The 20,498-nt window shown below is 61.3% G+C and overlaps 1 protein-coding gene across 7 annotated transcripts in view; it reads right to left on the reverse strand.

Moving 5' to 3' along the window:
- Window positions 1-2,113: 2,113 nt before the first annotated feature.
- The window catches only part of TNRC18 (trinucleotide repeat containing 18), a 90,132-nt gene continuing 71,747 nt past the window's right edge, over window positions 2,114-20,498 (reverse strand). For all 7 annotated transcript variants that reach the window (XM_086692584.1, XM_086692583.1, XM_086692582.1 and 4 more), the window contains 12 exons: window positions 19,936-20,366; window positions 15,564-15,719; window positions 14,888-15,029; window positions 12,982-13,099; window positions 12,455-12,530; window positions 12,256-12,364; window positions 9,752-9,868; window positions 8,884-9,048; window positions 7,072-8,402; window positions 3,586-3,822; window positions 3,382-3,456; window positions 2,114-3,053 (listed from right to left, as the gene is read on the reverse strand). In XM_086692584.1, the coding sequence (XP_086548710.1) occupies window positions 2,847-3,053; window positions 3,382-3,456; window positions 3,586-3,822; window positions 7,072-8,402; window positions 8,884-9,048; window positions 9,752-9,868; window positions 12,256-12,364; window positions 12,455-12,530; window positions 12,982-13,099; window positions 14,888-15,029; window positions 15,564-15,719; window positions 19,936-20,366 (3,164 nt within the window). In that variant the 3' untranslated portion in view covers window positions 2,114-2,846. The remainder of the gene's footprint in view (window positions 3,054-3,381; window positions 3,457-3,585; window positions 3,823-7,071; window positions 8,403-8,883; window positions 9,049-9,751; window positions 9,869-12,255; window positions 12,365-12,454; window positions 12,531-12,981; window positions 13,100-14,887; window positions 15,030-15,563; window positions 15,720-19,935; window positions 20,367-20,498) is intronic.

Below are 20,498 nucleotides of genomic sequence, written 5' to 3' on the forward strand. Positions count from 1 at the left end.
TGCCACCCCCACGACACAGCTGTGACCACCTGCCCCTGTGTCCTGTCTCCCCCTCACCCCCCCCCCCGTCTGTCCACTAACTGTACCGCACTGGCCATTAAAAGATGAAGGCAGAAACTCCCCAGCTGCTGCCTCAGAGTAGTGTCTGTGTGGGTGGGGGCTGCCCCCCGACCTTGCTCGTCCATCATGGGGGAAGGGGTCCTGGCGGCTGGGACGTCCCTCTTCTCACCTGGAAAGTGGCCCTGTCCGCCTGGGCTGGGGGGGAGATCGTAGGGGGTGGGTGGGGGTGGGTCAGTCTCGTAGCCAGGTCTCCACGCACCTGGTAGGGGTGAATGGCGGCACGGGACCCGGAAGCATTTGGGCTTTGACAACTTGGTGGTCAGGTCAGGGAAAAAGGTGGCATCCCACCCATTTGAATGGCAGGGGCGGGGGGGGGGGGGGGCGGGTGTGCAGCTTGCCCCCTGCCTGCAGGGACTCAGAGTTGGGACCTGGGGGCTGTGTGTTCTGGGCCGAAGTCCTAGCCGTGCAGCCGATCCGTGTGATGTGAACCACTTCCTGTACCGTTTGGTGCCTTAGTTTCCCCCAAGGAGTGGAGCTGGTCCGCTCTTTGATGCAGGTCCCTTGGAGGAGGGTTGGGGCAGGGGAGCTGGCTTTCCGAGGGGCTGTGCTCCAGCCCTGCAGCCTCGGGGACCCACCCGCTGGACCCAGTGGGCAGCCATCACTCTGGGAACCAGGTGGGCGTCCTGGGCAGTTGTGGGGAGAGCCGAGACCCCCAGGCGATACCACAGGGACCGCCAGGTGGCGCCAGTTCACTGTTCCTCCTGTTGTTGTGTGACTCCGTTTCTCTGAAGTGGGAGAACCATCAGAACCTTTCCTCTGGTGGGTGGTTGGGCAGGTACCCGTGGGGTCAGGCTGAAAGCTCACCTCAGGGCAGGAGTGGGTAGCAGCACCAGGAGCAGGGCCCAGCCTCCCCCCCAGCCCCTGCCGTGCCTGCATCTCCACACCTGCTCAGGGCCACTCAGACCCTCAGCGTCGTCCTCGTTCTGTGGTCTTCAGGTAGGGGTGCGGCCGGGAGTGCTCATCTTGGCATTTTCAAGGAAGAAACAGGCGGTGCAAGCCCTCTAGCCTCTCACCGGCCAAGAGAACTTTCCGCCCTGATTGACACGTTCTGTATCCCAGCCACCCTGCGGTAGCCACTGGCCACTTCTGGCTGTTGACCACTGGAAATGCAGCCGGGGCAACCAAGAAAGTTTTCATTTCCCTTCATTTCAATTAGCGTGGATGTAAACAGCCCCACGTGCCCAGTGGCCGCTGTACAGGGGGACACCCAGCTCGCAGCCCTGAAGGGTCAGCACCGCCACCCAGCACCCTGCGCCCACCCCCACGGCCCTTGAAATGAACCACTCCAGACAACGGTATTTCTCCGATTATAGCTTTTTCTTTTTTCCTTTTTTTATGAAAAAGATCACACAGAATTCGCCAACAAACAAAATTCCAAAAGAAACTTAAAAAAAAAAAAAAAAAAACCAATAATTCCCCCAAAAAACAAAACCGAAGTCTGGCTTTTCCTTCCCTTAAGATTGTCTGGACGAGGCCTCCCGTCCCCCTGGAAGGCGCGGGGGCTGGTAAGTGCTTTCCGGGGCCGGGGCCGAGCCGTGGGAGCAGGGTCACTGCGCCCTGCCGGCCCCCTCCCTCCCTCCCTCGGCCTCTGCTCTCCCTAACCGCTTCTCCGTTCTGGGGGCGAGTACAGTACACCTGGGCCGGGCAGGGTGGGCAGGTGGGGTGTGCTTGGGACAAAGGGGGGGGCGTGAAGCTGGGTGCTAAACACAATCTAATAGGAAATAAAAAATAATATTCTGCACGTCAGAATGTTTGCTTTTTTTTTTTTATAATTTCATAGCTATTTTTTCACAGTTTTAAAAAGTTTATATTTATATATATTTATATATATTTATCTTTATATATATAATTAAAAAGTGGACTCCATTTAAAGGCGTATGATACAGGGGTGAGGAGAGTCTCTTGGTACAATAAAACTGTACAGGTGACCCACTACCGCCGCCCTCTGGGCTGGCCAAGGCCTGGGCAGGTGGGCTGGCCGAGGCCTGGGCAGGAGGGCCGGGTGTGGCCGGGACGAGGATGTCAGCACCATTGGGGTTGTCTGTAGTGTGAGGGGCTGGACCAGGAGGAGGGGCCCTCAGGGCAGCCCCCCCACCCCCCGCCTGGCACCTGGCTGTCTCGACCCGTCCAGGCCATCCTGAGTGGGCGGTGGGCGGAGGCCGGGTCCCCCCCCCCGCCCTGGCCGGTGCCCAGAGCAGGCCTGGCCTGATTGGTGAGGCTGGCAGGCATCGGGCCCCCCGTCTCACGGCGGGAGGCTCGGAGTGGGCTCCGTGCCGAGGGAGGGGTCTGGCACGAGGAGCCGGACCCACGAGCAGCGGGAACCCCAGAACGCATGTCAGTTCGGTTCCCTGGAAACCCCCTCCCCGCCGAATCCCCGCTGGGCCTCGGTCGAAGGTGCCTGGGGGTGGGGGGAGGGGGCTGGCCTGGCCAAGTGCTTACAAGGTGCTGGAGGGGAGCCCCTGAGGGGGGCCCGGCAGAGCCATACCCTGATAGCTGAGAGGAACCCCGTCTTGGGGGGCACCGAGGGGGTCGTGAAGGGGGCCGGAGACGTGTGTACATGTGCGCACACACGTGCATGCATACGGGCACACACACGTACACACGCACGCCAGGGCATCCCAGGGCACACTTGCATGCACGCAGCCCCCGAGACGTGGCAGTGATGGCGAGGGGCCCCCCGACGGGCCGGCCCTCGGGGCCCGAGGCAGCGGGCAGGGCGTGGGCGCTCAGCAGAGCACAGGCACGCCGTCGGTGGAGAAGATCATGCCGGTGGTGGGCTCGTAGGTGCCCGCGAGGTAGTACAGGCCCTCGCTGTCCTGGTACTTCTTGGTCTTGAGCATCTGCTCGTACTGCTCCAGGCCCACCACCAGGCACTTGTGCGACACGGTCTGCACGTCGTTCTCGTCCACGTGCGAGGACTGGTACAGGGCACGCTGCGGGCATGGCAGGCGGGCTCAGGGCAGGTGGCCCGGGAAGACAGGGAAGACGCCCTCCCCCCATCCAGGACCCACAGGATCAGGGAAAGCACCGAGAGCCAAGACAGAGAAAGACGCCCCCCCAGGGAGGCGGAGAGACAGAGGCTGGGATTCCGAGACCAAGAGGGAGCCCTGAAGGATTAGGGCCCAGAAGCAACGGGGGAGACCAAGCGCGGCAAACATAGGGTTCAGGGTCGGACGTGGGGTGGGGGGTCGGAGGCCCAGCCCCCACCGGGCTGCGTGCAGAGGGTCTGAGGCGGCCCGCCCTCCAGCCCACACCCCCTACCTCCATGAAGTCCTTCCTCTGGCTGGAGGCCCGCAGCGCCGCGGGGAGGCCGCGGCCGGACTTCTGGTCCCAGTGCTGTGTGTGTGACAAACACGGGGCGGCGGTGAGCCCGGCCCCAGGCCCCAGAGCCGAGCACCCCGGCCTCAGCCTCGGGGCCGGTGGGGCCACTGCTCCCCCGCGTGACGTGCACGGCCCCGGCCTCACCTGGCCCTCATGGAGGCGCTTGCCCGGGCTGGTCTCCTCGGGGTGGTAGAACCACTTGACGCGGACCACCATGTTGCTGCCCCAGGACTCCCACATGCTCTGGATGCGACCGATGTAGGGCAGGTTGGGGCGGCCGGCCGACAGGAACACAGCGCAGTCCCCGATGCGGATCATTTCCTTGCCGCGCACGATGGCCTTGTAGAACAGCTTGCGGGCCTTGCCCTTCATGCCGCGACGCTGTGGGACACGCGTGTCAGGGAGGCCCGGGCCGGTCCCCAAACCCTGGGGCTCTGCAGAGGGTGGGGTGGGAGGGAGGAGGCCCCTTGCTTGCTCTAACTGGGGGGGACCCCTTCCCCTCTCCATGCTGGGTGTCCACGAGGGGCTTTACCGACACCAAGGACCTCAGCTAAGAGGGACTTCCAGGACCGTCTGGGTGGCTCAGTCGGTTAAGCTCAAGTCACGATCTCCCCCCCCATTAATGGGTTCGAGCCCCGCGTCGAGCTCTGTGCTGAGAGCTCAGAACCTGGAGCCTGCTTCGGATTCTGTGACTCTGTCTCTGCCCGCCCCCTCCCTCAAAAAGAAAAGCGTTAAAAAAGCAAAAAAACTTCGGGACCTGCACCTCCCCGTCCTGGAGTAGTGCGGGCACACGCCTGGCAGACCCGCACCTGCGGTCCACGGGGCTCGCGGTGGCCGTGCCCTGGGCCCAGCAGCCCCCTGTGGATGGGCGGTTTCCAGACCGTGCCGGTGGGGGACAGGACAGGGAAGCCCAGGGGCTCGCAGCTTGGCCTCTGGACAGAGGGCATGGCTCCACCCCCCACAGCCGGCACACACCATTCGGGCCCCGGGGCCACAGGGCACTTGCTGCACAGCCTCATTCTACGTCCCCACAGGCAGCGTGGGGCTAGGAGTCGGCCACCTAAGTGGCCTGAACCAGGGGCGACGGAGTAGGGGACGTGGGCTGAGGGCCGTCACGGGGACGGTGCCAGACCCCAGGGGAAGCCCCTGAAGTCCGTCCGAGGCCTGCAGGAGCCAGCACCAGACTCGCATCTGCCAGGCCCATCGCGTGCCGGGCTTTTCTTAGTCACTCGACAAACATTTCCTGAAGCCTGCTCAGTGCCCCGGCCTGGGCCAGCATGGGGACAGACACGCGGGTTCCGAGGAGGGAAGAGACCTGCCTGTCATCAGGACCCCAAACCCATCAGAGCCCCAGGCAGCTCTGGGGCCTGTCACTGTCCCTAGGGCCAAACCTCCAGGATCCAGGCCTCTGCAAAGCTCTGCCCTCTGGTGACCCGGCGTATCCTCTCTTCAAACCAAGATCTAAAATCACTTTGCCATTTTCACATTGGCTGCCAGATGACTCAAAGCCAATTTGCCCAAACAGGAGAAAACTATGTGCCAATTTCCAACTTTCTCCAACAAGCGCTTTTTCTACTTTTAATTCATTGGATCCCTGGTGGTGATGGATTTTCAGAGGTCTTTGTCACTGATTTCTGCTATGTCCTGTGAACTGCTCAAATGCTTTTCACTTTTCAGCTCAAGGCTGGAAATAAATTTGAGGTGAGGAGGACGGCTAAGATTTCTACACCAACTCCTCTTTGGCCGCCGTGACATGCCCGGCACCCGCCGGCTACTCCCTTCTCACAGAGCCGCCTCACTGCATGCGGTCCCCCCGGGGGGCTGATCCCGCCCTTGCAGTGAGCACAGGACTCGGTGTGGACACCCTGAACGTCCTGCCCTCCCGCTGGTATTATGACCGGCTCAGAAGCGGACTCGGCACACGAGCCAAGAGTGTTCTTTCAGCTTTAGCTTGAACCCCTTGCAAAAAGATACTTCCTCTCTAGTGCCACTTCCGAGCCGGGAGCCACTGAGGCTGCTTGCTGCCAGGAGGGAAGGGCTGTCTGAGCAGGAGACCAGCGCAAAGGCAGGAAGGGGAAACGGAAGCCTGGACTGTGGACCCACAGGGAGGTCTGAAGACGGCCCTTCAAACCCCTGGGCTCCAGCTGTACCTGAAGCCTGGAATTTTCTGTTAAAGTGGCCACTAAGCTCCGCCCTGTGCTCCGTCCGCTGCAGCAGTAAGAACCTCGGCATTACTAGTAAATCTGCGAGTGGCAGATGCTAAAATACGGAACGAGTCGGTCACGGTGAAGGCGAGACGGCAAGGATGTGCCGCCTTCAGCTCAGAAGCTGTCACTCCTCAATACGTCCCAATAAAGCACCTGCTGGGATCAGAGCTCCAGGGGGCCTGGTCAGGAGAGTCAGGGAAAGTTCTACATGTTCAACTCTGCCGTCCCCGGCGGTGGCCCTGCTGAGAGAGGAGCTCTCATCCGGGGCCAGCAATCCAGGTGGGCTTAACGTCAGACAGCGTCAGAGACGCAGGCTGTCTGCCCCAGGTTCAAGTTAGTGCCTCAAAAGCAGGGACGCCCTCAGGAGAGTGGGTGCCGACTGCTTCCAGATGCCCTGCTCTGCACCCCCATTCTGAGGAGCCCTCTGGGGGACTCTAACTGCCCCTGGTGTCACTGGCACAGGGGGCCCCAAAAAACACGAAGATGGAAACCCCCGAGCTGGGGTCTTCAGAGCTCCCCCCAATTTTTCCGGCCTCGTTGAACCCAGGGAGCTAACACAACACGAATACACCAGCAGCTTCCCGAGGTCCCGAGAGGTGCATGGTCAGACGCCCCCCCCCCCACAAGCTCATCACTGTCGACCCCCAATTCCCCACACCTGCCCTGGCGGGAAGCGGCTCTGGAGGGGGAACAGACCCGGGGGGCATCATGCCAAACCCACCTCAGGTGTGGCCTCAGTGGGCCTGGGCCAGGGAGACAGGCATCGCAGGCGAACCTGTGAGCCGTACCCGTGGACAAGGAGCACGGGGTGGACCGGTGACCACGGGGCTATTCCCCACCTGCACGCGGGAGCCTCACGGTGCCTGTGCGCGCGCACAGGTACGTGTGTGGTGTGCGGCCGCACACGGGTGAGCTGGCAGGGCTCCTTCTGGAGAACCGTTCTGTCTACAGAGGTGGCCCTGGAACCCAACCAGAACCTTCTCCCTTTGGCTAGCTTGTGGGTGAGGGGACACCCGAGCCAGCCAGGCAGGGAGACTGCCCCAGCCCTCCGCTGCCATCAGAGAGGAGCAAGTGCCTCTTGCCGGGGTCGCCACACGGTCAGCCTGAGGCCCGGAGCCCTTGTGCCGCTACACACGACGCCCCCACCGAGACAGGCTGTGGGGCCACGGGGTTCTGAGACCCCCTGCGGGGCGACCAGGCGCCTGCTGGAGGGGACGGCATCCGTCCCCGCGTGTTCTCTCGCTGGGCCCGAGACCGAGGGTGGCGCTACTCCGCGGAGGAGCCGGCAGAGGGGGTGCGCTCGGGCGCCTGGAGACTCGGGGGACCCGGGTATGAGATGGGGTCCCCGGCCTCACCCCAACCCGCCCCGTGGGGGGCCGGCCCGCCAGAGAACACCACGTCCGGACCCTCCGCCCTCCGCTACCTGGGTGGGCTTGCCGAACCACTTCCAGAGCTGCCGCGCGGGCAGGAAGGCCGCGATCTTGGGCCGGTTCTCCACGGACGGCAGGCGCTGCCGCTTGGCCAGCTCCTTGGTGGTGGGGAGGTGGACGCCCTCCCTCTTCTTGGGTCGGCTCTTGGCCGCGGCCTGAGCCTTGGGCTGCAGAGGCTGCGTGGGCTGCGGTGGGGGCGCCTGGGGCGGGGGTGCCGGGGCCTTCTTGCCCGGAGAGGGGGCAGAGGAGCGAGCCTTGCCCGCCTGCTTGGGCGCCTTGCTGGGCAGGGCCGGCGGCGCCGAGGGGCCGGCCGCGGCGGGAGGCGCCGCCTCGTCGTCTGAGCTGCAGGAAGAATCGTCCGTGGTGGAGGAGGAGGACGAGGAGGACGAGGAGGACGAGGAAGACGAGGAGGAGGATGAGGACGAGGAGGAGGATGAGGACGAGGAGGAGGACGACGAGGACGAGGAGGAGGACGAGGAGGAAGAGGACGAGGACGAGGAGGACGACGACGAGGACGAGGAGGACGACGACGAGGACGAGGAGGAGGATGCCCTGGAGCTGGAGGCGCTACAGTTCCGGCCGCCGCCGCCGCCCTGGCCCTCCTCCTCCCCCTCGGTCTCTGAGCTGCTGCTGCTGCTGCCACTGTCGCTGCTGCTACCGCCGCTCTCCGACTCCTCGGCCCCGTCCTGCTCCGCCTGGCCCTTGTCCGGGCTCTTGGGCTCACCCGAGTCCTCGAACTCGAGCCCGGCCCCGGGCTCCTGGGTCAGGTCGCCGTCCCCGGACTTGGGCCGGGCGGCCTTGGGCTCGCCACTGCCTGTGGCCGGCGGGTAGCCGCCCAGGCCCAGGAGGCCCTTGGGCTCCTGCCAGCCCCCGGCTCCGGGGTCATCCCGCAGAAGCAGGGCCTCTTTGGCCTTCTTGCTTTTGGGCGACGTCACACCCTCGTGGTCCAGCTTGACGAGCGGCTCGGCCTCCTCCCCGGGCCTCCGGGCGCCCTTGGCGGCCGCCTCTTCCGCGGCCCGGGCCTTCTTGGGCTTGGGGCGGGTGGCGGGCATGGCGATGGGCATGGCGACGAGGGGGGTGGGGGCCAGGACCGCAGCGGGGGCCGGCAGCTCCCCAAAGGGCTCAGGAGCCGGGCAGCTGGTGAAGGTGGACGGGGCGGGGCTGGCCTGCGGGGCTGCTGGGCGAGCCTTGGGGGCTTTGGCTCGCTTGTCCGCGGGTTCTGGGGGGCTCTTCTTGGAGCCTGGGGTGCTGATGGGCTCCAGGGCCAACGGGGTACTGGGGACCTCCTCTGTCGGGCCCCCCTCTTCCAGGACGGCGGCTCTGTCTAGAAGAAAGAAGGAACAAGCTTACGTGAGGTCAGGGCAGCGAGGGGCTTCCCGAGCCCAAAAGCCCGGTTTCTGCGCTGGCCCTGCTGCTTCCTCTGCGGTGACCGGGTGCTGGGCCTGGACGCTGCCCGCTCTGGGCCCAGGATGAGCGACTCTCACATCGCTGTCATCCCACGTGTGGTGACCCCCAAGCGGTCCTTGGCAGCCTCGGCTCTTAGCACCTGTCTCTGGATTCTGGCGTGAACAACTCGGCTGCCCAGGAGTCAGCTCTGCCCGAGGCAGATGAACGCTGACTCCCTGAGCCTCAGTGTCCCACTCTATCAAAGGGTCCGAGCGGCCCTGCAGCTGAGTTCCCACAGAGGGGGGAGGGGGCGCAGTCTCTGCGCGCAGACCCCACGGCATCCCGCGTCCGCAGCAAGTCCCCCCCATGCCTGCACCTGCCCCTGTGTCTCGGCCGAGGCAGAGCTGGGGCTAACGTACCACTCTTGGCTTTGGTGCTCGGTTTCCGCCCACGCCCTCGTGCCTTGGTGCCCGGCTCCTCGGACCCTGGCGTGCCCCCGTCTTTGCCGTCCCCGGTGTCTTTGCTGGTCTTCCGGCTGCGGCGCTTGGCACTTGGCACCAGGAGGGCTGGGGACGGCTCCGCACCTGCGGGGGAGGGACACGGTGGCTCAAGCCTGGGTCTCTGCTCTCCCAGCCACCAGAGCATCATCCATCGTGGGGGACAGGGACCGGAAGGCCCTGCGGCTGAATCCGCTCGGCCTGCCTGGAGGGGCTGTGCAGCTGGAGAGGGGGACTCCCTCTGCAGGGACGCAGCTCAGGGGTCTGCAGGCACAAAAAGCTCCACAGGGGTCCCCGAATGAATGGACTGGGTGGGAGTGAGCAAAGATCCACTCTCGTGGGTTCTATAACCCACTTGGAGGATGCTCAAAACCACAGACCCCCGGAGGTCCAAGTCCTGGCTCTGCCTCTAACTAGATGTAGGACCCCAGGAAGAGCCATTTCCCTCCTTGACGCCAAGCTTCGTATTGGTCAGTCACGGGGAATGGGATCTCTGGATGCGCAGGACGAAGCCAGGAACTCCATGCTCTCGTGGAAATGTGAAGCCTGGAACCATCAGGAACGGTGCCTGACCAGCCTCGACGGCCTGGACTGCTCGGGGACGCAGACCTGGGGAGCCCGGGAGCCCCTCCCCCAAGCCCACTGTGGGAGCCCCACCCGTGGCTCCTGCCATTTCCACCCCACGGGTGCGAACGGTCGGAACGGTGGCCAGAGCCCAGGGCTGGGCCCGCAGGGGAGCCAGTGTGGACGTGGGGGTCACCCCTGCCAGGGCAACAGGACCGCCACTCACACTGGATCTTATAGTCGGGAGGCAGAAGGCGGATGTGGGAGAGGGGGATCCTCCCCGTGTCCCCGTCATCGAACTCCACTGTGATCAGGTCCCCGTCGTCCTCGAGGCCTAGCAAGCCTGTTGGCAGAGGGGCAGGGTCAAGGACGCCAGCGGACCCCCGCTCTCCGGTGCCCACAAGGGCAAAAGGGGAGCAGAAAACAGCCGGTGAGCAGCTCTGGGCCTGCGATGTGTAGCGGCACGTATCCAGTGGTACAGAATGTGAGTCTTAGAGTCTTGTGGTCCAGCAGGAGCACTGGCACCTGCCATTCCACCGAGCGTGTGTCCTGACTCGCTCCCAAGACCCTCCCGAGAGCACAGGGAAGCAAGAGCAGGGGCGGGAAGCCTGCAGGCCGGACCTGGTGGGTCAGTGGCCAACTGCGGGAGCGGGGCGTTTCCCAGACCACCACCTGCACGGTGAAGGGCTTCCCCTGCTGCTGGGGGCCTGGGAGGGGGCCTGCTTCACAAGGGAGCCCTGCCAGGCTCGGGCCCAAGAGGCGCCAAGCGCCTCTGTAGGCAGGGGTCAGGGGACCCCAACACTGGACAGGCTGAGGGTTTACGCCTGGGGCACAGGAGAGTTAGGTGGGTCCCCAAACCCCAAGAACTGTCTGCCGGCCGGTGGCAGGAAGCCATGGGTAATGGGGACCAGAGGTCGCCACAAAACGTGCCTGTCGATGCACAGGCCTTCCCATCTGCTTAGTACAGACCACCTGACCCGAGAGGCCAGCCTCTCAACGAGACAGACACGGACCAGAGAGGTCAGGGGGCTGAAGAGCACACAACCCCCGAAGAGATGGCAAGGGCAAGTCAGAAGAAAAGGGAGCTGCAGAAACTCAAACGTGGAAACAGTCCTTTCTCCGCGAAGTTTACGAAAAGAGAACACGGATACCAGCAAATGTGGTAAGAAACAAAATCAGATAAAAACAAGAAGATGGAACACAAAAAGTTGGGGGAAAAAAAAACATGCAGAGAATAAGAAAAAACTCTAGGAATTTCTTACACGACAGCAGGAATTTCAAAACTTCAGTAGATGGAAGGGCCAGAAGGTCGGGGTTAGTTGAGGAAACCTCCCGAGAGGTTGAACAAAAAGGTGAAGAAACAGACGATAGGAATAAAGATAACAGGCACTGCAGGCCAGCACACGGTCCCAGGGAGGGCTGCAGGGGACAGGGAGTGGCTCCTGGAGAGCCACACACGGAGTTTCCAGAACAAAGGAAATTTGCTTCACAAAGCCCTCAGGCCCCAAACACCCAGCAACACACACACAGAGACACTCAGAGACACATACACAGACACACATCAGACACACACACACACAGATATACACAAACACACAGGCACATAGACACACACAGCCGTGCATAGAGACATGCACAAAAACATATACACAAAGACAGACACACACAAACCCACATGAAATTCCAGATCTAGGAATAACGAGAACACCCTCAAAGTTTCCAGAGAGAAAGCAGGGCTCCTACAAAGATGTAGTTGTAACAATGACATCAAATTTAGACGTCAACAGCCAGATAAAAACGGAAGGCACAGTGACTTTGAAAATTATTTCCAACCTTGACTTTATCCCCAATTCAACTATCTTTTAAGAACATGCCAAAATAAAGCGATCTCAAGCGTGCGTGTACTAGAGGGATCCTCTAGGATCCTCCTAGGATCCTCTCTCAGAAAGCTACAGAAAGATTCTCCATGGAAACGAGGGAACGGAACAAGGAAGAGAAAGACGCGGATGAAACACAGGAGCTGGAGAAATGGAATTCTGAGCGATCCCCAGGGGACGGACCAAGAGTGACCCTGCCATGGTCTCTCTGGGGCAGGGGGGTGGGGGAGACTTCCTGCCCGGCATCCGTGTTCCACCTCCTGGGTGGGTGTGGATGTCGGGCCGCAGCGGGTACACTGTATCTGCCGTCTGGCTGTTGGTCTGAAGAACGAACATCCAGAGCTCAGCTCCTGGAAACGTCAGTTTTGCACCGTGTGAGGATCTGTGGTTTCTGTCCAACACCTGCAGCTTCTGGGGCACCTGTTACTTACGTCAGCCTTGCTTCCCATCTCTTACTCGGCTACCAACACCCCGGTCTTCCCGGGGTGGCCACCGTCTCCTCTCCCGGGTCACAAGTGGAATCAGAAAGCCAACCTCACTTGCTGGTGTCGGGAACGAGCACGTGACCCAGGCTCAAGGACGAGACTCACAGCAGCCGACGAAATCCACGTGACCCAAGCCAGTTTCGGGGGCCCCGTCCCACGTGTCCCCATACGGGAAGTGAGAGCAATTCCCCCGACGGCGGGATCTGTCAATCTGGGGCAGCACCGTCCCCGAGGAGCTGGGTGTGAAGCCGGCGCAGCCGAGAGCGGACCGAGGGCCTGAGCGCCGGGCCGGCCCTGCCGGAAGCCACGCGAGGAAATGGGGGGATGAGGGGGAGGATCGGGGGGGGGGGTTGCCGAGGATGCCTCACCTCGGACCACGGTGCCTGGGTAGAGGCAGCGGTACTGCTGGCTCCAGTAGGCTGCGATCCTGGTCCCTTGTGGCAAGAAGCGCGTGGAGGCCGGCCTCACGTCATTGATCTGCGAGGGCGAAGGATTGAGTGCCAGGGGTGACCGGGAACAGCCCGGCCCCCGACCGCCCGGCGGCCCCGCCTCCCCTGCCCCCCTCACCGCCTCCTGCAGCAGCTGCTCCAGACAGTAGATGTGGGGCCGGTTCCCACGCTCGCCCTCCACCACCACACGGTATCTGCAAGGCCACGGCAGGCGCGGTGTGAGGTGACGGAGACGGCGGCCCCTCCCGGAGGAACCCTGCACCTCGACCACCGGCCCCAGCGGCACCAGCTCCGCCTCCCAGACCGCTCGATGGCACGTCAGAGCCTGGGGAGCTGCTGGCGTGCGGTCTGAACCTGGGGCGAGGCTCTCCCCTTCTGGGCCTCGGTTTCCTCATCTGTACAGCTAGGGGGTTCAGATCTGAGAGAGGCCAGCACAGACCGGCTGGCCACACCCACTGGGGGGCCTCCCTCAGCGGGCACCGCCCTCCCGGGCACCGTTCATCTGGTTCTAGGGAGAAGCAGTCGCAGCTCAGAGAAGCAAAGCAACCCGCCCATAGAGGCCCAGCAAGGCCCCCTGGACCCTGGACTGGGGGAGGGTCCGCAGGCTCTGAGGCCGGTGCCACCCCCGCCCAGGCCCCCACTCACATGTCTGGCGAGTGCACCGTCTGCACGTGCCCGGCATACAGCAGCTTATCATCCATGGGGATAAGCACACGCAAGCCGTCTTTCAGCTCGTCCTTGTCGATGATGCAGGAGCGCGGGGCTGCAGGGGGACACGCAGGGAGGCAGGGCTGCAGCCAAGGGGCAGCCGAGAGACCCTCCTTCCGCGCCCAGCGCCTCCCTTGCCCCAGGCCTGCCGGGTGGCAGGGATGCCCCCCTGCAGGGACATGTGGGGGGGCCGTGCGCAGCCCCTCCCCTCCTGGCCCAGGCCCTTGCAGAGATCCCAGGCAGGTGTGAACCAAGTGTGATCTCCTACACAAGCCACCCCTCCTCCACCCAAAGACCACCACCCTTGGCGCCTGGGCATGAGGCCCCAGGTCGTCCGCCCGTCCACCGCTGCCTCTCCCACCAGACCTCCAGGACTTTCCACTGGTGTTTTCTCTTCCTGGAATGCTATGTGTCGTGGTGGAAACCAATCCCCGCCTTGGCCAAACTCCCAGGCCAGGCTCTCCGCGTTCCTCACCTGTCCTCAGCTGAAAGCTGCCTCTCCCCACCGGCTTAGAGGCCACCCCCTCCGGAACCCCCACACCAGATGTTCCCCATTTTCCTTTTCCACACTGACCACACTGCTCTGGATTCCAGGGCTCCCTCCTCCTGCCCTGTGAGACCTTGAATCCGGCCCCACCCTGTCATGACCCACACGGCTCGCTGGCTGGCCCGCCTGTTTCTTCATTCCTGCCTGCACGCACACCCCTGCCACAGCCTCACCATGGGCAGAGTGGACACCCACCCCTTGTCGCTGAGTGTGGCCGTGAGACTTCCTCCGGCCAATGGCACAAGGGAGGGAGTGATCAAATACTGATTCTGAATCTAGGCCTCCAGAGGTCTGGTCAGCTCCCACTTTCCCTCGTGAGCCTCTGGCAGTACCGCCCCAGGAAAAGCACGCCCCGGCTCACCCACAGGCCCAGGGGGTGAACGGCCCCGGAGTGGAGCTGACCCTGCGTCTGTGGACCTCCAGCTGTCCTGCTGTTGTGGCAACAAGCCCAGGCGAGGTCAGCCCGGCTGCCTTACAGACCACTGAGACCCATAATGGATACCTACTACCAGCTACCACTGGGTAACTCTTTGTTACACGGCAACAGCTGACTGATACGCTCCCAATCAGGTGATTAAGTTCCCCAGCTCTGCACATCCTCTTGTTCCACACCCACCCCACCCAATTCACATCCTCAGTCTCTCCTCAGAGCTCCACACCCCTGGGTCCAGGTGCCAGGTGTATGTCATTTACCCGGATGTTCTCCAGGCACCCCAGACTCCAGCCAGCAAAGTGTGGCATGTGATCTCTCCCTGCTCCCCCTACACGCCCACCCCACCACCACCCATACTCACTCGTTCTGGTCTGCTCACACAGCCCCTCTCCCCCTCGCGACGTGCTCAAACCCACCCCATATCCCTCCGTGCTGCCCCTGCCACCATCGCTCACCGGATCCCCACAAGGGCCTCCCTACCTAGACTCCTGTCCCCCTCAGGGCCACCCCCAAGTCATTCTATACAAAGCAGTCAGAAAGCACTTTCCAAAACCAGTCCGACTGTCCTCATCTACTTCCAGCCGTGGACAGCTTCTTATTTTCATTAGGGCAAACTGTGACCACAGCCCAGAGATGGGGCCGTCTGCCTCTCCCTCCTCCCCCACCCAGCTTACTAAACCAGAGCCAAGCCGGCCTCTCTCGGTTTACCACAGATACCATGCCCCCACCCAACCTCAGGGCCCCTGCACATGCCCACTCCCTGGGGTAGCTCAGCCCCTGCCCACTGCTTCCCCAGGGGGACCTCCAGCCACCCCCCCACACACACTCTGGGCCTGAGCCGACAGGGCATCGAGGGCACTTACCTGGAGTCAGTGGCCGCTCCGCAGCCCCACCACGTGGCAGGTGCTCATCCTCAGAGAAGCTCGAGTCCTGATTGGGCTCAAAGTCCTCCTCTGCAGCCATGCTCTCCATCAGCTTGCTCACGGCTCCCCCCTTCCCCCGGTTCTGGGGACAGAGCACAGCAGACCCACGGCTCGGGGCACGCCGTGCAAGTCCCGCTGCTTAGGACCCTCCCTGGAAACCCCGGAGTCTTGGTCAGGCTGCAGGGGCATCTGCCACGTGAGTGGTACGGGGCCGAGGGGGTGGTGTCCGTGAGATCGGCAAGCAACCCGAGTGGCCAGGGCCTGCGTGGGCTGAGGCAGCACTTCCGGACACACAATTGGGGGGGGGGGGAGGGGGCGGAGCCTGGGGTCTCAGTCACTTGCATGTCCAACTTCACCTCAGGTCATGATCATGGCTTGTGGTTTCTAATCCCGCATGGGGCTCTGTGCTCACAGCTCAGAGCCTGGAGCCTGCTTCGGATTGTCTCCCCTCTCTCTGCCCCTCCCCCTCTCGTGCTCTGTTTCTCTCTCTCAAAAATAAACAAAAAAAAAAACCAGCCTGCTGGGGACAAGGTGGTGTGGGGGGTGGGCACGCCCAGCATGCCCCATCTGGGAGGGACCTATGAGGACCTGGCTCCTGGGGCACCGCGAGCCTCACCTCCTTTTTCACCTCCTTCCCTTTGGCCTTGGCCTTGCTCCTCTTGGCAGTGGCCGGGGAGCTGGTGTGGGGCGCCCGGGCCTCTGGGGGCAGGGCGGGAACACGGGGCGGGGGCAGCGCCGCCCCTCCTGAGCTGGCCTCCTTCCCCTTCTTCTTCTGGGGGAGGAAGCAACAGAGGTGCCATCACAGGCCGTCCTCGCCATCCCGGAAAGGAACGAAACCCCTTCCCTCCCCTCCCCCAAGTACGTTTGTTTTTCATCTTTTCTTCATCTTAACTGCTTCATTATTACTATTATGTTGCTTATTGTAAAAAAAAAAAAAAAAAATCACCAAAGCGCATATAGGTGCAACTTCCTCTCCAATGAATCCTGTCAAGTGCACAGCGCTAACTAGAGTCACTAGAGGCTGTGTGGTGTACCCTTCCAGAGCTTTCCAAAAGCACATACAACGGAGTAAATACACAGGCTATGAAGATACATTTGTGCACAAACGGTATTTTTTTTTTAACACAAATGGGAATGTGCCAAATGTCCTGCTTTGCAACTTTCCCTCCCAAGTATGTCTGATATAGAGACTGCTTAGCTTTGTTTTTAACAGCTGCTCAATGTGCAGCTGTGGGAGGGGGCGCCATTCATTCAACCGCCCTCCCACAACCCGGTGATGGATGCATGGGCTGCCTCCATTTTAACACGCTTCCAAATGAAGCCACAAAAAACCAGTATGGTGCCGGGTGGTCCCACACAGGCACGTTCCTGGAAGAAGGACGAAGACCCTTTCGGCTGCGGCGGGTCACTTGGGGCGTGCCTGAGTAACTCTGAGCTCAGCCACGCCCACCCCAGCTCCAAGCCACGCCCCCAGGTGGTAAGGGGCAAGGGGCCGCTCGCTGCGTATTGGTCCGCACTCAGCCACGCCCACCCCAGCCTCGCTGCTCCCTGCCCCCACCACAGGGCCGGGTGGAGGCTCCGCGGATTCTCTGCACTCAGCCCCGCCCCCCACGGTGGGGTGAAGGGACCGCTACTCGTCCCCCGCAGCCTCGAAACCAGCCCAACCCCACGGGCATGGCTTCGTTTATCAGAGCAAAGCACTGGAAACAACCTGTCTGTCCTGCGGCCTGTCAGGGAAACACTGGGGCATCTACAGATACAGTTACAAGCTTTGCTACAGCGTCTGAGAGTCCTGCCCCAGGAAGAGGCAGGGGGCGCCGTGGCCAGGACAACAAAGTGGGGATACTTGGCGCCAGAAGGAAGCTCAGACTATAATCTCCGTGACCCAGGAGAGGTGGGCGGCAGGGGGCAAGGGGTAACTTTATGCTTTTTAAAAGACACATTCCTGAAACAAAACAACCAAGTCAAAGGACCAGAGGATGTGGGAAATTAAGAAATATAAAAAAAAAAAACACTGGACAAATGCTACCAAGACCACAGCGGAAGTCACAACTTCCTATCAGACAAGTGACATTCACAGCAAACAGCATTATAAGGGTCAAAACAGACAGTGTTACAGGGATAGAAGGTATTGAGTCTGGATCCCCATTTGGGAGAGGGAAATACATATATGATTATATTTTCTTGTTTCTGATGCATCATGCCTTAATCCTGTTCACATTTCTGAAATCGGAAGGCATCCAGGGGGTCGAAGGAACCACCTTTCTCCACAAACACCTGCTGAAAACGGACAGCTCACTGAATGGCCTCTACCTTCGCAGCTGTGCACATGGGGCCAGCAGAGGACAGCAAGCAAAGTTCTGAGTGGACTTGTATTTGCTTCCTTTTCTGTATCTTCCAAGGCAGTGTTATCATCAGGTATCACTGAGACCTCTTTCTTTCCCACTGATGAGAGAGCCCTTTTCTGGGAAACTTATTATTATTATTCGAGTAAGAAAAGAACTCCAACAAGCTCTGTACCCAGAACAGACATGGTCACTGCCATGGTCACTATGGCAGAAAAATACCATCCTCAACCCAATCACCGCATGGTTGATGGCAGCGGAGAATGAAAACCAAGGGGTGGGTGCAGATGGAGGGATGTTATTCAGCCATTTAGAAATAGTGATTTAAAAAAAAAAGTAAAATCAGGCTGATGGCAAGTGGGAATATCCAAGTCTAAAAAAGCAGGATACAAAAGCGGGTCTCAAAACACTATGAACAGTGGTTGCTCCTGTGGTGACTTCACTGGCATCTGATTTCTTTTGTTAACAATTAGTCTCTCCTGTTCTAGTCTCTTACTGTGTCATCAGAAGGCTGGGATTGGGTGAGCCCCCGATCTTCTCCCCAGCAGAAGGTACCATATCTTGGCAAAGGGCCCAGGGGGCAGCCTGGCCCGGGGCGGGTGTTCACAGCTTAGCTGGGACGCTCAGTAGCTGCCGTGACCTTGGGCAAGTTACAAGGCCACCTGTGCAGTTAACATGAGTAACCTACCTCGCAGGGTTTTGTGAGCACTCTGTTGGGACACAGTAAGAAATATCTACTTGGTCTCTGCCCCCGGTTCCTGACAAAGAGCTCCTGAACCCCTTGGAATTTCCTGGATCACAGGAGAGTCTTTTGTCCTAATGAGGCGACTGTGGGTAAGTCCCTAGCTGGCCTCGGAACGGGGGCGGCTCACGAGAAACACCAAGCCAGGAGAAGCCAGGAACTCTGAGTTCCGATGTCCCCCATCCTCCGGGGCAGGGAGAGGGTCCAGAGATGGAGTTAATAACCGATCCTGCCAACGTGACGAAGCCTCCATAAAACCCTGAACAACGGGGTTTGGGGAGCTTCCAGGTCGGTGACGGTGCTGGAGAGGCGGCGCACCGGGAAAGGGCACGGACACCCACACCCTTGCCCCATCCCTTGCCCTGGGCATGTCTTCTATCCGGCTGTTGCTGAACCGTATCCTTTCTAGTAAACAGTAATAATGAGTGAAGTGCCTCCCAGGGGTTCTGGGAGGCCCCCTGGCGAGTTACAGACCCTGAGAAGCGGGTCCTGGGAACCCCCAGTACACAGCTGGTGCGTCCGCCAGAAGCACAGGTGACACCCTGAACGTGGAACTGGCGCGCAGAGTGGGGGCCGGGCCCTCTGCCTGTGGGGTCTGTGCCAAGCCCGGGGAGTCGGGGCCAGAAGTGTCGTGAGTGGAGAAAAGGAGTTGTCCTTCACCAGTCGAAGAAGCAGAGGTGCTCAAGGGGTGGGACCTGGCCTGGGCCCTGCCTCAGACCACCTGGTGTGATCACCATGAGCAGTACACACTATTCCAGCACCTTCCCTCCCGGGCCTGGAGAAACCTGAGAGGGCTTCAGCTGTGGGCAGACAGGTGGGCACCAATCACCGTGGACGACACCGGAAGACAGCCACTTCCTCACTAGCCCCGTCACCGGGAAATCAGTGCCAAGCCTCATCCCTCTTCTCGACTTCCTACATAGAACATCACCGGTATTTGAGAGATCATCCTCCATCGGGGACAGGGACAGGGATGGGGAGGTCTGAATGCAACCAACCAAAGGGGGTGGCTTCCTAGCAGCCAGTGCAAGAAGGGTCTGACTGTCCTACGGTTCTTAGAAAGCAAGCATTTTAGGGGTGCCTGGGTGGCTCAGTCGGTTAAGTATCCAGCTAAGGCTCAGGTCATGATCTCATGGATCATGGGATTAAGCTCCGTATCAGGGTCCATGCTGATAGCACGGAGCCTGCTTGGGATTCTTTCTCCTCTCTCTACCCCTCCCCAACCTGTGCGCACGCTCTCTCTCAAAACTGTATAGGGGCGCCTGGGTGTCTCGGTCGGTTGAGCGTCCAGCTTTGGCTCAGGTCACGATCTCATGGTTCGTGAGTTCGAGCCTTGAGTCAGGCTCTGTGCTAACTCAGAGCTTGTTTCCTATTCTGTGTCTCCTTCTCTCCTGCCCCTCCTCTGCTCCCACTCTGTCTCTCTCTCTCTCTCTCTCTCTCTCAAAAATAAACAAACATTTAAAAATTTAAGGGGCGCCTGGGTGGCTCAGTCAGTTGAGTGGCCGACTTTGGCTTGGTCATGATCTCAAGGTTCATGGGTTCGAGCCCTGCATCAGGCTCGCTGAGGTCAGCCTGTAAGCGCAGAGCCAGCTTCAGATCCTCCGTTCCTCTCTCTCTGCCCCTCCCCTGCTTGTCACTTGTGTCCTCCCAAAAAATAAACATTAAAAAAAAACAAAGAAACAAATGGAGGTGTCCGGTGTTTTGATAACTGCACTCAGGGGTCCCTGCACCTCACTCGCACGTGAGGAATGCGCCTGAGACGGGAAGTAAGAGCTGCTCTGAGGCCCGGTCTGAACGCGCGCTGCCGGCAGGGCTCCAGGGGCCCGTGGCTGGGAGGAGTCAGGCCCGCCTTCGGGGGCCCCCTCCCGCTGCTCCCACCCCCCCCGCACTGAGGGCCCTACCTTTCTGGGGTCCTTCCTGTCCTTGGCGCGGCCGGTGTCCTTCCGAGGGCTCAGCGGGCCACCCTTGCCGCAGCGGCTGGGCTTGGTGGCCGCGGGCGCCGCGCTGCTGGGCGCCGGAGCCGCGGCCGAGGCGTCGTGCAGGAAGATGCGCTCGCTGCGCCGCCTCGTCCACAGGTCGTCGTCGCTGGCCTCAGGCCCCGCCTCGAAGCCAGGCTCCTTGGCGCCCCGTAGCTTGCGGGCCTTGCGCCCTTTCTCCACCGCCAGCTTGGCCTTGTCGGGGCCGGCGGGGCCGGGGCCCCGGGTGCTGGGTGCGGGCGCGGCCAGGGAGGGGCCCGGCTCCCCCAGTCCCTTCTTGGGCCGCAGCAGCCCGGCAGGCGACCGCTTCCGCACCTTGACCTCACTCTCCGAGTCCGTGTACTCAAACTCCGTGCCTGGATGAGGACAAGGGCAGGGGCTGTGGACGGGGGCTCCTGGGACCCTTGCTTCCCACCCACCCAGATGCCCTGGCCACCAGCAGAAGGCCACCGTCCCACCCTTCCTCCAGGGCACCTCGCTGCCCATGG

This window comes from Puma concolor, chromosome E3 (assembly GCF_028749965.1).
Source record: "Puma concolor isolate L17-30 chromosome E3, mPumCon1.1.hap2, whole genome shotgun sequence".
Classification (NCBI taxonomy): domain Eukaryota; kingdom Metazoa; phylum Chordata; class Mammalia; order Carnivora; family Felidae; genus Puma; species Puma concolor.